General features: G+C 32.2%; 2 protein-coding genes across 3 annotated transcripts in view; one reads left to right on the forward strand and one right to left on the reverse strand.

Annotated features, from left to right (window-relative positions):
• Positions 1-507: 507 nt before the first annotated feature.
• LOC123711065 (troponin C-like) lies at positions 508-8672 on the forward strand. Its single transcript, XM_045663468.1, has 6 exons — positions 508-633; positions 1658-1688; positions 6761-6904; positions 7213-7332; positions 7972-8103; positions 8439-8672. Exons 1-6 carry the CDS (start codon positions 610-612, stop codon positions 8465-8467), a joined length of 480 nt encoding a protein of 159 aa, XP_045519424.1. The 5' UTR covers positions 508-609; the 3' UTR covers positions 8468-8672.
• A 2322-nt stretch (positions 8673-10994) lies between these two features.
• The window catches only part of LOC123711485 (BMP-binding endothelial regulator protein), a 56204-nt gene continuing 52099 nt past the window's right edge, over positions 10995-15099 (reverse strand). The window contains exons 5-6 of one of the 2 annotated variants that reach the window (XM_045664095.1): positions 13776-14912; positions 10995-13290 (exon numbers count right to left, since the gene is read on the reverse strand). In XM_045664095.1, coding sequence (XP_045520051.1) covers positions 13812-14912 — 1101 coding nt within the window. In that variant the 3' untranslated portion in view covers positions 10995-13290; positions 13776-13811. The remainder of the gene's footprint in view (positions 13291-13775; positions 14913-15099) is intronic. The other variant, XM_045664094.1, reaches the window with a different exon arrangement.

Here is a 15099-nt window from a genome sequence, read left to right on the forward strand (position 1 = left end):
TTATGTTAAGATCCCCGCTATTCTGGAGTCTTCTTTTCGATTTCCGACTAGTTCATATTTTTTTGGCGCTGGTACATTTGCTTGCCTTAAAATAAAGGAAAATAATTTGTTTGCCTCTTGCCTAAGGGTTTAAAATCAAACATTACATTATTATAGACAATGTTATATACATTTTAAAGTTATCAAAAGCTTTAATATAAAAGAGCAATCTGTATATTATAGGAATTCACATAACGATTTGTAGTTAAATACGGACGCGATTTTGATCATGCACCCAGAGTTCGTGTAAACGTTATACCAAACGACTATACAGCAAGCAGCTACTATGCTACGTTGTAAAACTTTTCAATGAAGTATAAGGCTTACAAATCGAGGTGTTTACTGTTTACGTTTACACCACGTTTTCGACTAAAAATATGTTAGAATCCTGCCGTTTGAGGCTCACGCCATTGGCTCACGCAGGAAACCGTGGAGCTGGCCCCTCCGCCCCCGCGCCACATTTTATGTGAAATCGCCGAAAGACTACAGAAAATAACCCTGAACGCTGGAATTAAGAGATTTCAGGCCAGTCGTGTTGTGCGTCTCAAAGTGGTAACTAGTGATATCAACATGGTTCTGGACACTGAAGATTGGGTAGGTATTTTGTAAATCTGATCACGAAGGAAGAAAATTTCTTAGCTTCTGCAAATCACACAGACATTGTGCATTCTGATTATAGTTAATTGATGTAGTATATAAATTTGTCTCTACATCATTCTAATTAATATATAATACATAATTCTAATTAATAATCATTGAGTATATCTCTTTCATAAGTATTTTTTTTAACCTATGTTAAATATTTAAGCTAAGAATATATACATAATAATTATATAAAAATAAGCTACATCAAGTCTAAGAGTAAGTAACGAAATTCCCTAACATAATAATGATATAGATTATACTAATTTATTGTTTATTTGTTTCAATTTTCCGACGGAAGCAGTGTTATTAATGTCAGAAACAACGTAGAAAATTGTGACAAATTACTATGTCATTCAATTATTTTATTAATGAAATAATTAATGTTAAAACTGTCACATCAGACAGACACATCAGAAAATGATATACATTATTCTATCAGCAGCGTCAGTAATTTGATAATTTCGACTTCTCTTTCGCTCGATTTATGTTCGGGATTCTTCGTTTTCCATACATGGCACGAAATATTTTATTTAATATTCAATTATAGGTTTACTGGTTTTATTATACGAGAATTTTATGATGAATATAGCTTTTGCTTTTTTGGGTTAAGATTTGAAAAATACGGCATTTATAGGAAAGAAATCTGCTTCATTTGTCGTTTTGATGAATTACGCTGAACTTTACATCGTATGTGTAGTAATTTGATTACATTTCTAATAACTTCAGATTTCCGTATGACTTATTATAATCGTATAATTAGCGACAGAAATACATTCATCTCATTAATATATCAAGAAAGAAAAACGCTATTACACATAATAAAGAATCCTCACACTAGGGCTCCCTGTATCGCCTGTTTAGACAACTAAAACTAAAACAGTGGGCATTCCTTTTAGATATACGATCGTTTATTGACAATTATTACCATACTTGGATTCAAGTCAGTATGTAAATTTTATCTTTTTAATTTCAGGCTGATGAACTCCCTCCAGAACAGATTGCTGGTAAGATACAGTTTTTTATAATACAACATATAACGAGAATATATGGTTTAAAACCACTAATTAACCTATGCTAACATCAAGGTAAGTTTGATCTAATTTACTTATCAACCAAATTTTTTTTTAATTGAAATAATCATGCTACCAGTTTATTTTTTATTAGGTGAAAAACACAAAATTAGTACAACACAATTATTGTTTACAAGTGCACAATAAAAAAAAATTGGATAAAGGCCAAGAGTTAATAGACGGCGTGGATAAATCTTCTTACTCATAGTGAATTAATTTTTCAATTCGTGAATCTTTATATAGTTCGCTCGAAATATCTGAAAGCAATTGTAAGAGGCGTAGCTCTTGATTAATTAGGACACAATACCAGGTTAACAGACACACCCTCGACTTGATTTATACTACTATAGGTTTTATTTATAATTCATAATGGTTTGTGGTATGTCATATTGGCTGAGAAGATTTTATTATTATTTCTATTAATACTTACATTAAAAAAAAACAAATAACAAACAAATTATAAGCAACGGGCTGTCTTATCGCTAACAAGCGATGTCTTCCATGCAACCCTAGTAAGGAAGCAACTAAAAAGAGATATATTAAGAGTCAAGTAGAAGAGATGCATAACCAAATCAACAAAAACAAATTAATGTATAATAATTAACTAAGAACTAAAAGTTAATCACGATTCGTCAAAAACATTCATTCAAATAAGTTATAAAGCTCACAAACAATCAAATATCTCTCGCTAACGACAATTGTCATAACGCCGAAGTGCGAAAAACCCTAAAAATTTAATCAAAAAGGTTCTATTTATAATCTACCCCATATAAAACTTCGTAGAGAAGACAATCAAGTCCTACCAAATGGTTACAATGAAATGCTTTCAAGATAAGCGCTTTGCTAGAAGCAATAAAATACTAACTTTGAACATATTAAAAACGTAAACTAAAGTCAATTTTGAATTTCGTATCGAATATGTTTAAACGTTTCTTTCCTCGGCTGTCATGTCGTGTCGAGTGACATTTCGGTAGATAAATGATCTATCATTCAGTTTTATAAATTATACAAGAGACATTTGTTAAATTGGTTTTTAAATTATGATAATAAATGCTTACAATTAAATGTTGTAAGTTGAAAGGAATAATAGTGGTAATATTTATGACTACTTTTATTAATTAAACGAGGAAATTTTATTAAATCACTTTATACATTGTCTTTATACGTTCGACCTTTGAACTCTAAATGGTTTTCAAGTAAACTTATTTTAATCACATTTGATACTTACGTAAACCAAAGACATCTTTAAATCTTTAAAATTACTTGAATATTAGATCAATTAAGATTAGAACTGAGTACAAGATCAAGTATCACCGTCGAATGTGTTGGTCAAATAATCAATTCTGGCAAGATTCCATCCTTATTTTTTTCCAAGCTAATGAAGGCGGTCGAGTTCATATACCTATTAATAATTATTTTTAATTCAAAATGCAATAAAAAACATCACTTATCAACATATTGCCCAGCTTTTTAATATTGGTTATGTTTATTTATAACATGCAAACCAACCCGTAACAATTACTTTGAGGGGAGCCTAGCTTGATATCGAAGTTATACGTCGTTGTTATGAGAGGCATGTCAATGCGACCAACAAATAAAATGTATGTTTAGGGTGACTATATAATAATAATTTTCGACCTACCGAGACACTACTACAGATAGACACAAATTCATAATCTTCCGATTTTTGAGGGGGATTTATTATATTTAGTTCAATTCATATACATTAGTATCGATTGAGGTGATGATTGACTACATCCTTTCAACCAGATTTATTCATAAAAGCCTTAAAATACGAAATTAGAGAAATAAAATAAAATAAAAATTATTAGGTAACAAAAATCATTATTTGTTTAAATTTATCTGCAAAGTCAAACTAAAGGATATTCACTATGCAAGAACCATTATCAATAAACGCTTTTTAACGAATGCTAAGAGAATCATGACTGAAATTTCAAATGCTCTATAATAAGCGGGCTTCACAATATACAGTTGCTTCGGTACGTTGGCAACCGTCCAGCCATGTTGCCACGCCATGACCCGTTTCACACCGAACCTAATGTTATTACAAATAACAAACTTAAAAGCTCTTCATAAATTACACAAAACGAATATAATTTCTGTATATAATATTTATCTTGTGTAAATCAAATGAGGTCAAAGAAATCTAAAATAAATATGATCAGTAGAAAAAGGTTTTGATAATTTTTGGTCATAGCATAGACATGCGCTCCACAGAGACTAAAAACGCAAAATACCACAGGTTAAAAATAAAACAATATACAATTGACAACAAATACACAGTTTTGCCATATGTATGATAATATTTCAATGGACAGCATTTGATTTGACAGAAATTAATTTTATTCTCTGTTATTTGACTAAGAAAAAGGTTTTAAAGTTCTATAGTAAATTGTAGATCATTAACATAAGAAATTTCCACGAATTTTTATTTTACTGAAATTAAAAATATTAATAATTATTAATTATTGACACATGACAACTGAAGTTATCCATAATTGTCAACTGGAAAGTGACAAATACGCCGTAAAACAAATTTATCTCAATCACATATAGTCTGGCTTCATTAATCATATCCTTACATGTAACACCTATGTTTTGAACACTAAATATTGCCAAATGCACATATGTACTGTCAGTCACTTCGATAAGTTGCATTAACACTTTAGTGTAATATTCGTAGGTTTATTATATTGTTTATTTTATAAACAATTATTTAGGTTTTGCAGTTGTATTGTTTATCAATTTTACATTAAAGTATATCTACACAGAAGTACAGACTAGAAATTCTAGATACTTGGCTGATCATTTAAAATCCTCATTAAATTAAGTTAAATTTAAAAATTTATTCTTCTTTGTAAGATTTAAGTATTTTTTGTAAAACTCCTTCGAAGTGTATAGTAATAAATGTACAAGCACACGAGAAGGTAATACAGATTTATTTAATCAATTGCATGTAATAAATATAGTATAATTTAATGATAAATAGGGCAACTGGCGGCCTTATTGATTTGGACAGATCTTTTCCAGAGAACCACTATGCCACTGTGAAACCTAAGTAAGCGCAAGAAGTGCAAAACTACATAAAATGTCCAAGTAATTGTATACTTAGAATTTTTTTATAAGTTTTTGTGAGTTTTTGAATTTTGTGTCGAAATTTGTGTTTACTTTTTAATTGCAAAGATTCGTGAATTATGAGAATAAAAATGTTGAGATTTATATATTATATACCTTACTTGATATATTATTGATTTAAAAAAGCTGTTTATATTAATTTAATAGATTACACAACAGACATTTATTATAATACTTATTTACTTTAAACATATGTTATCAACTAGATACTCTCAGACCTTCGAAGAATATATAGAATTCAAACAAACTAATAAAACAATATAAAAATAAATGATATCTTTGAATAGCGAACTTTCTAAGCAAAGACACGAAAGGATTCAACTAAAATTAAAATTTCAGTAAAACCATAAAGCTAATAAAGTTACAAATAACTTTTCTAAATTTAGAGAACATAAAACCAACTGACGCAGTCGTTCCCATTTCGAAATAGGAGCGATCGTGGGATGATAATTAATAAACAGCTAAAATCTAGAAAAAATCGCAATAAACCGAACAACTTTGAGACAACTGCCAAGATATCTTGATAAAAATGAATCCGACATGAAAGATAAAATTTAGAATGTGTTGCCAGAGTATAATATATGACAGCTGTTCGTTTAGTCTCGACTTCCATCTTTCAAATTACACGAAATGTTTGTAAAATTGAAGGTGGAAATTATCATTTTCAACATGGTTGTCGTCATTGGTTCCATGAATCATTTTAGGTTGAAAAAACCCTTCAGTAATTTTAGCCGCAATGGAATCTATCAACAAACTCCGCACTCTTATATCGAAAGTGAAAAGCTTATTTTAATATCATGACGCACGCTGACTATAATATTCGCAAATCACGATTTTATTACAACCAGTTGCCAGAGTAATAAGTTGTCATGTAGCGTAGTCATAATTCATGATTATTAATATTTCTTTTATCTTTTATAGACTATTTAACCAGATGGCTGATAATATAAATGTTATTATGAAACGCCTACGAATTAAACTTTTGATCTTTTACGTCATAGTTATGATTGTTTAAATATTTTTATTTTTAACATGAATGTATCATGTTCCACAAATAATATCAAAGGAATATTTAAAACATAACATTGAGGATTGTTGGCCTGCGTGCGACTCTCATTCCTCAGGTCGTAGGTTCGATCCCCGGCTGCACTAATAGGCTTTCTTTCTATGTCCGCATTTAAAATGGAATACACAGACCCGAAAAGTCGACGATGAGTGTGATGTGATTTGTCTATTAGATTGACAAATGATCATGAAACAGATACAGAAATCTGAGGCCTAGACCTAAAAAGAGAGCGGCACTGATTTATTTTTATTTAATATTTACTAAGTTATTCTACTAAACAATGACCAAAGATATTGTACGTATAATACTACTGTGAGGGTTTATAATATTTTATTAGCATTAGCAGTTATAACGATATTTAAATTAAATTTAGTAGCGGATTTCATATGTATAATTGACCGTTAGAAGTAATTCGTCGATTCTGAGTAGTTATGTATCTGTAACGCGTTGCAATGGTATAGTTTTTCTTAGTACAATATATAGGTGTAATTGCAGTTGCTTGTTAGTTTATTGTTATCATGTAGGCCGTGCCATGCACACACCGTTGTAACCGAAATAGCTGTTGCACAACTAATTCGCACTGCATCTAGGTGCAATGAACTACCGTCCCACAACCGGTGCAGTCGAATAGAATTCAGTGCAGCTGCATTTTGACTACCGGGATAATCTGTGCACTGAATTTCTCGAAATTAGGCACAAAATGAGCGGATTAAACGTTGAGGGTACGTCTCCCTACAAATCGTCTCTTCGGATAACAGTGTGCTAAGTTTTGTGCCTGTTACAGTCCTTCGCAAGGCGTTCGATGGCTTCGACCACAACCGCTCTGGCAGTATCCCGTGTGACTTCGTAGCTGACATCCTACGTATGATGGGGCAGCCATTCAACAAGAAGATTCTTGAAGAACTCATTGAGGAAGTTGACGCAGACAGTAAGTGACTTTTTCAAATTCAAATGATATAGTAAAGTTCTTTGGAACATAAATTATATATTATATTAAAATTTATGACAAATTCGGAAAAGCACTCGCGATTGGGAGTGTCCATAGGTACCACCAGGTGTCACCCACGAGCCACCAGTTTGTACCATAAAATAAAAAAAGAAGACATGAACGATTTCTTTCTACATTTGCCCTTGATTTTCTCGTGTATGCATCTATTTCGTTGATCGTTTTAGAAATGGGACGATCGCCACATTAAGATTTTATTGCGGATTCTGTAAAATTTTATTATCTAACAGAATCTGGCCGTCTTGAATTCGGAGAATTCGTAACGCTCGCTGCCAAGTTTATCGTAGAAGAGGACGCTGAAGCTATGCAGAAGGAGCTCAGAGAAGCATTTAGATTATACGACAAGGAAGGCAAGTTCAATGCACTATTAATTAGCTTTGACAATATCATGATCTAGATAATACTTGAGACGTTTATAAATGTAGGTACATTCGAGGTTCCGGAACTCCTATTCGCTATCAATTATTGATGAAATTCAACAATTCAAATGTCGTGTTTAGGGCAGGAATTAACCAAATCACTTATCGTAGGTCACATGTGACGTTTCAATTGAAAACATTAAATATATATTGAGCCCTCACTATAATTTCAATGGTTGACTCTAATTAAATACACAATATAATACAAATTCCTCGATACAAATAAAACACAAAGTCACCTCTAACTTTTGCCTAATTTAGTTTTTGAGTTATGGACGCAAATAATTAAATTACAAACATAAGTTTGGGCGAGAACTATTACAAGCGATTTGATTGAATATTGTATATTTTACGAGTTATTTTAATAAGAGCATTTGGCATTTACTTCGTTTATGTTCCGCGAAACACTGTATCGTCCGTCTCATCTCACGCGAACTTCAGGCATAACGTATTTTACACTAATCTCTAGATTGGGCAGAGGGAGACGCGCGGTTGAAATCACTAATTTTATGATAGTAGTAGGCAGGTTAGTCTATATTTAAAGGAGTGAATTTTAAATTGTTCGTTCAGGCAACGGTTACATTCCCACCTCAAGCTTGCGTGAAATCCTCCGTGAACTGGACGAGCAGCTAACGGAAGACGAACTTGATGGTCTCATTCAGGAAATTGACACAGACGGCAGCGGAACAGTTGACTTCGATGGTAACTACTTATCTGTTCTTTGTACAAGTAAATCTTTCATGATAACTTGTAAGAACGAGTTAAGCGTACTGCTCATGCGACAAAGTTTTTGTAAACTATACCAACTATTTAACAAAAATCGCTTAGATATTTTCTGTCTGTCTTTTTGAGAGAACTTTTTATTATAGTCAGATCATTTACAAAAACAATTAATAATATGTAATTAGCTGTCCTAGCTTATTCTTTGAGATTAATTCTAGAATTATAAAGTAAGTGTAACGGAAAATACTCTAATACTGTAATACTTTATTGCTCTAATAGTTGCATCAACATTAACATTTTTCTTTATTTTACAGAATTCATGGAAATGATGACCGGAGAATAAATATGCTTATCTATTTATATACTTTAAGTCTATAATAATTTACATTTTGGTACTTCAACATTTCGAGATATTGGACAATACAAATTTAAAATCTATTATAGGTATTATGTATGTATTTGTAAACACAAATTATGTTAAATAGAAACTGATGTGTGTGGCTGCGAATGGTATCTCTTTTTAAATAAATCATTTACTACTAATGTAATATTGTGTTTAATTTTCATTTACTATTTATTAATTGGTACCCGATCTTAGGTTTATAGAGTACTGATCACCATGCAACAGGCATAGAACGGCCATGACTCATAGCGTCACAAGCATTCAAAAAACAATTTTTTTTTTTGAAGTTCTTTTGGTGCGTTAGGGAAAAATGATGAGAGATAATTATTACGATGCGCGCGCACACCGCAGAAAACGACACCCTGAAGTTAGCTATCCGTAAACATTTTATTCTGTGATATTTAAATCTTCATTTAACTAGATAATGCGTTATAAAATTTTCAATGTATTAAATACCTTTTTTCTATTGTTAGTGTCGTTTTTTCTACAAACGTAGAATAACATTTCTGAAAAGATATTTATCTTGTTTTGCCAAAGAAGTATAACTTCTAACGTGTGTACATAAGTACAGACGTTTTATTATGTTTTAAAAACTAATTAAATCAAAAAACAAGTGATCGTATAATATACTTTAAGGATATATATTGGCTTTAGCAATAAAGTATTTTAGGGTGTAAGCGACAATTTATTGTAATTCAATTTTATGATGGGGTACAATAAATTTACAGTTGGCCCACTATGTATTTACTGAAAGCCTTGGGTAGTGTGGAAGCGAAGTGTGCTCCAAGAACTAGGTTTCTGTGTACCTATGGGAAGTGTGCGAACGCGAAGGCTAAGGTTGTTTGTGATACCAATGGCCTGAACCAGTCTGTTGCACAGATCCCCGTTATCAAAGACTTTGCGCCTAATGAATGTTGTCTCCGACACTATCGACATTATTATATATTCGCAGAGTAAATTCACAGTTATGTTTAATATTATATACTTTATTATTTATATTTTTTTCTCCACATTATCGTGTTGGCATAGTTTGTAAGGATGTATGTATTTATGTTAATAAACAAATAATAAAATATGTAGAGAATATGATATACACGTGTGAAAATGACATGAGAACTAAAGAAGGCGCAGTGATGACCAGATAACTTTCTCACAATCGAGTACCTCGCAGTATCCCGGCACTAAAATCCCGAGGGGACTTTTTGTATCGAATTCCCGTGAGACCGCCAAGCGAAACTACCAAAAAGCTAATTACCAGACTAAATAGCAATCTACGGATTTGTACTAGGTACTTAAAATCTAAAACTAAATGAGTATTTAAAGCGATAGAGGAAATCGTTTGCAAAGATTTTACGAGACAAAAATAATAAAACTGAATGCCAAATTGTCCTAGATTATTTTGTCATAAAATACAGGGAATTGGCCTGAAGCCAATGTTAAATAAATGGTCGCAGTGGCTTTTAATTCGACGTAGAAACCAGAAATTCAGTCCTGTTTTTTAACGTCGATCATAGACATAGACATACAATGATTAAAAACAAATTTAAATTTAAAATTGAAAAAATACACACACACAAACACACAAAATAATAAAAAAGAGAGATAACATATTTCTTTTGGCCATTTCGTTTATGCGATTCAACTATGCGTTCTACAAATGAAAGAAGTAAAATGTATTAAAAACTTAGGAAATGTTCAAATGGAATACTTTTTTAAATATATTTACTATTGTCTTTTGTTAAAATAGCGTGCGTGGTCACGGTGACTTCGCACGCTGAAAAGTACGCGAAACGTCGGAAAAAATTTAGAACTATGTAAATAGCTATAAGTTTTAATAATAATACATAGCTTTAATCCGTTAAAAAAGTGTTTTTCTTAATATATTTACTAGTTAATTATGTATTAAATAACTTACGTATATGTACAAGTTAAGTACATGTTATTGGTAACCCGGGTGATTAAGCACAACTTAACCTATTCTTTAATATTATTTCTTTTAAGTTCGTCTCTGTTAATTTTTACCCAAATCTTCTTCAGTGTTATTCCTGTCGTACTCATACATCGGACAGTCGGTCAGGACATATAGAATACGTTACAAAGTATATATATATATATATATATATATATATATATATATATATTTATAAATTGTCTAAAAAATAATAAAAAACCTGAAGAAATCGTATTGACATTTAAGAATACTTAATAAATATATATATAGCTTAGATACCTTAGAAATGACTTTTGTATGTCAAATCGCCTTTGATGGAATCTGGAAGCCATAATGCTCATGGTATTCGTTCTGCTCCGCGCCGTGTTTTTACGAATTTTACCCTTTACAGCATAAAAAACAACACATTTCATTCGAAAAAAGCACAACGTGTAGTAAATAAAACGATTTATAAATATTACATTATATTTTAATTACAAATCCTTGATTTATATCAAGTTGAATCTTGCGTAAAAATGGTCAATTAAATTAACGTAACCTAAGTAAATACAAGACTTCATAAATGCACAATAAATAATTACACATAGTAATTTCCAATTATATACAAATTCACATTTATATAATTTTAAGCGACAGCGATTTACGTAATATCCTTATTACTGATTTAGCTGAAAATTGGCCATTATAGTAAAATAGTTTAGATAAGATTTAGTTTATATAAAAACAAACAAATGAACGTAGATAATTTATTGAAATGTTCGAAAATCCGTAACCTACTATTTGAGAAACGCCTTCAGAAGTATAGATGGCGCTAGTTATTTATATAAAATGAGTGTGCTAAGTTTTGTAAGTAGTTGAATTTTTTAACATCAAATTAATAAGCCTTAATAAGGAGATTTTAGTAAAAATAATATTAACTCCAGTATTTAGGGATTTTTTAGTCATTAAAAATATGAAGCATTAATTATACTAAAAAAGAATACATTATTATATACTTACGTTAAAGACCTTATGTAATGTGCATTTCATTAGTGAAAATAAAGTTAATCTCATACTTACAGGCCTACTTAAAACGTAGGCCCTGCTAAACTAAATCCATCATATAATAATACATACGGCAGATATATATTTTATATGATGCTTCATAGGCTAAATAATAAATATATATCTTCTCTACAAGATTAAAACCAGCTATGGTAAGGTTCAACATATTTCATTTAAGCCTGTACGTTATTTGATCTTAATTAAAACTCGAATCGATAGAAGGCGCTATTACAAATAATTGGTAATATTATATCTGCCACACGTGTCATCATAAAATATCTTTAAACTTAACAGAAGCTTAACAGATAATATACAATACAGGAATGAAATGTAACTAAGACAATAAAATATGCATTACTATTATATTAACTTTATCGCAAAAGTAACTGATGGAATTAACTCCTATTCATTGAAAGTAAATCAGTTTTACACGTTAAAACTGATTTCCCACAATTCACAGTTCTACATAAAACATACATAGTTTAAAGTGTGATAAACTGATTTGGTATTCCTGAATAAGAGCTATCTTTATTTAAGCAATCATTTTGATTATTTCTATAAAATTTATAAAATGGCACTGAGTAAATAAAGTCCGCGCCTTCCTAGAAATAAAAGTATTGTAATTAAATAGCAACTACTCAAAAACTATATCAGTCTACTGTTTTAAATACTCTGTCAAATTGTGTTTTGTTGTGCTAGTTAAACAGTGATATTAAACTTATTAAAACTGATTTAGTTTTAATAAACTGCGTTTAATATATTTAGGAATTTGAACAAAGAAAGTGAATAGCGTATTTATAACTACATTTTAAAAGTCAGTAAAAATTCATTGGTAACATAGTCTAATTTAAGTCTTCAAAAAGTAATTTTTGGTATTTTTAATTACCGACGTGAAATTAGATAAATAATTTGGAGCTGGTTAGTCTATCTATATATTAACAGCTATAAATATATACTTTAGAACCTTCAAGCTATATATTTTTATTCAACACGTATACACAGGCTATAAAAAGAATTACGTCTAAATCTTTAATACGCAACTAATTTATTCCAATAGAATGTAGAAATGTTAACAAGCGCGTCATTAGCCTTTAGTTCGGTTAAACTATTCCAATACATAGATTATAGCAGTTTTGGTTAATATTTTCTATTAACCGAAAATTTTATCTATCTGTGATTATTAAGTCACAACGAAATGACGTCAACTAACCAAATATCGAATATCGATAATAGATCATTTACAGCCCACACGAAACCGTAGAGATTGTCATCGGTCGAGCTGCCAAATGTCAATACCAAATTTAAAACGTACATTGTCAGTTGTCATTTTTCTACACTCTATTAAAATATACGTACATAATCAAAAATGTAATTATAGCATAATGATTATCGTAACTTCGAAGCTGAAAAGGAGCCCATTAACAAATTATAGGTAGATTTGCGCAGGCCCATAGCGTCTTTAAATATCTATACCTATTTTGAACACTACCTACGAGATCTCGTTTTGAACTATTATATCATGAATCAAGAGCTAATATCACATATTTTAAATATTCGCCATTGATTTGGACCAGCAAAAATATGTGTAGTGAATAGGAATGTAAGCTGGTTTGGCGAGGTTATATTGAGCTATAGGTGGTACAATTATTACCTAAGCTTTATTTTCTAACTATAAGTAGTTTATGAATACTGTTAAGTAAGATCTTCATTCCATTCCTCTTCGCCGTTGCAGCTTTGAGCTGCAGCGTTGAAACTCTTTTGTAACAAGCTGAAAATATTATTTATTTAAATTTAATATAAATTGTAATATCTACAGATGATGCAGAGTTTTAGTTATCTCTGAGTCGTTGATGTAACGAATTTATAATTATTTAGCTTGCGTGCGTAAAATACCGATATTTCTTATAATTATAAATTATTCATTGTCAACGAAAACCGGAAAGATAATTCATTTTACAAATTTAATATAGTATGCCTTCAATATTTGAGTACGTACAGAGCGTATGAGTTTCACAGCGAAACCCGAAGTTATACCAATAAAAAAGAAATACATTTTGACTTGAAAGCTATAGAAGGCTGATTTCCAACTTGCCAGTTAATAATATCATCAATAGCAACCCCATTGTCAAAAAAAAAAAATTCACTGCTAACGGATATTCATTTGGTTAACTTTTAACGCTCTGAACGACGGCATTACCGTAACTGAGCAGTTCTTGTGTAATTACTAAATCAAATTATAAATGAAACACTCACCTAACATAGCCACACTGGCAGTTTTGACTAGTGACATTATCGTCTTAAATGCAGTGGTGGCGGCCTCGCACGACTATTATTCCGCCTCGGTATGGCGGTCAGATTTGGTAAGCTGTGCTCTTTCGACTTGACAGCACGGCCGAAGCCTTTCCGTCCGCGAAGCAGCCAGGCCGGTTGAGGGCCGGCGGGGTCGCACCACGCGGCCGGTAACCAGTTTTGAGGTTCGGCTCCGATGCGAGTGCATTCTCTCGCGTACGCCCTGTATGCGGCGCAATGGCACCGAACACCTGTGCAACTGCACGCATCCAATAGGCACGCTTCCTTGTAATTATGCGGATTCACTTTCGCTCCGCATTCGGAAAATGCTTCGTGACGGTCGAAGGCCCGACACAGGCGACGCACTTTTGTCAGCTTCGACGCTTTGCACCGCGTGTTCAGACCGGGATGTTCCTGACGCCTCGTGCACGCTCTGTGCCCGCCCACTCGCCACGAAGTACCGAATCTCCACGTATCATTTATCAGCCTGCCGTCACGGGTCCTCATGTCGTCTCTCGCTACGGAATTAAAGTTCCCGCAGAGACCGCACAGCTGACCCTTATACGAACTGGACACGGTTACTTCCAGAAACCCATCCCCGTCCCACAGCATCTGAAGGCCTATATCAGACTTGAGCACGACTGACCCGTTGCTGCGACTGATTTCGGCGATGCCTTTTATAACATGAGGCAAGGCTATCCTTTGGCCGTTTACTTTTATACGCATTTTTCTTCCCATGTTTATTTTAGTGGAACCGATCCGAAGTGTTGCGGTGCGTGTCCAAGAGGAATGTGAGGTGTTTCTGGCGTCGTTCGATATTCTTATAGAGAACGTGTGGTTCTTACAATCAGAGACTAGTTGATATTTGCACGACCCTTGAAAACTATAAAACTTTCCGTCAAAAGTCTTGTAGTGTGGGTCGCCAAAAACTGTACATATTCCGTCTATGTCGATACATTTTGGGCAACATTGGCCTGGAGACTGTTGAAGTGTTTGATCTGGGGTACAAGAGAGCGTCGGACATCTTTCCATGGCACATCTGGGCTCACCACCGTGACATTCACAGGACTTGCAGGCGTCTAGTTGCCACGTATCACCTTCCTGGAATAAAAAAATATCGTTATTTCATATTTATAAGATTACATTTATTTAGGAAGTTAGTGATTCGTTTTTTATTAAAATTACATATAGAACTTTGAGTGTTTCCTTTTCCGCGTTACAATTTAAAATTGTTTTATTATATATCATTGGAAACGGCAATATTAGTATGGAAAACATTATTATATAT

This window comes from Pieris brassicae, chromosome 6, assembly GCF_905147105.1.
Source record: "Pieris brassicae chromosome 6, ilPieBrab1.1, whole genome shotgun sequence".
NCBI lineage: Eukaryota > Metazoa > Arthropoda > Insecta > Lepidoptera > Pieridae > Pieris > Pieris brassicae.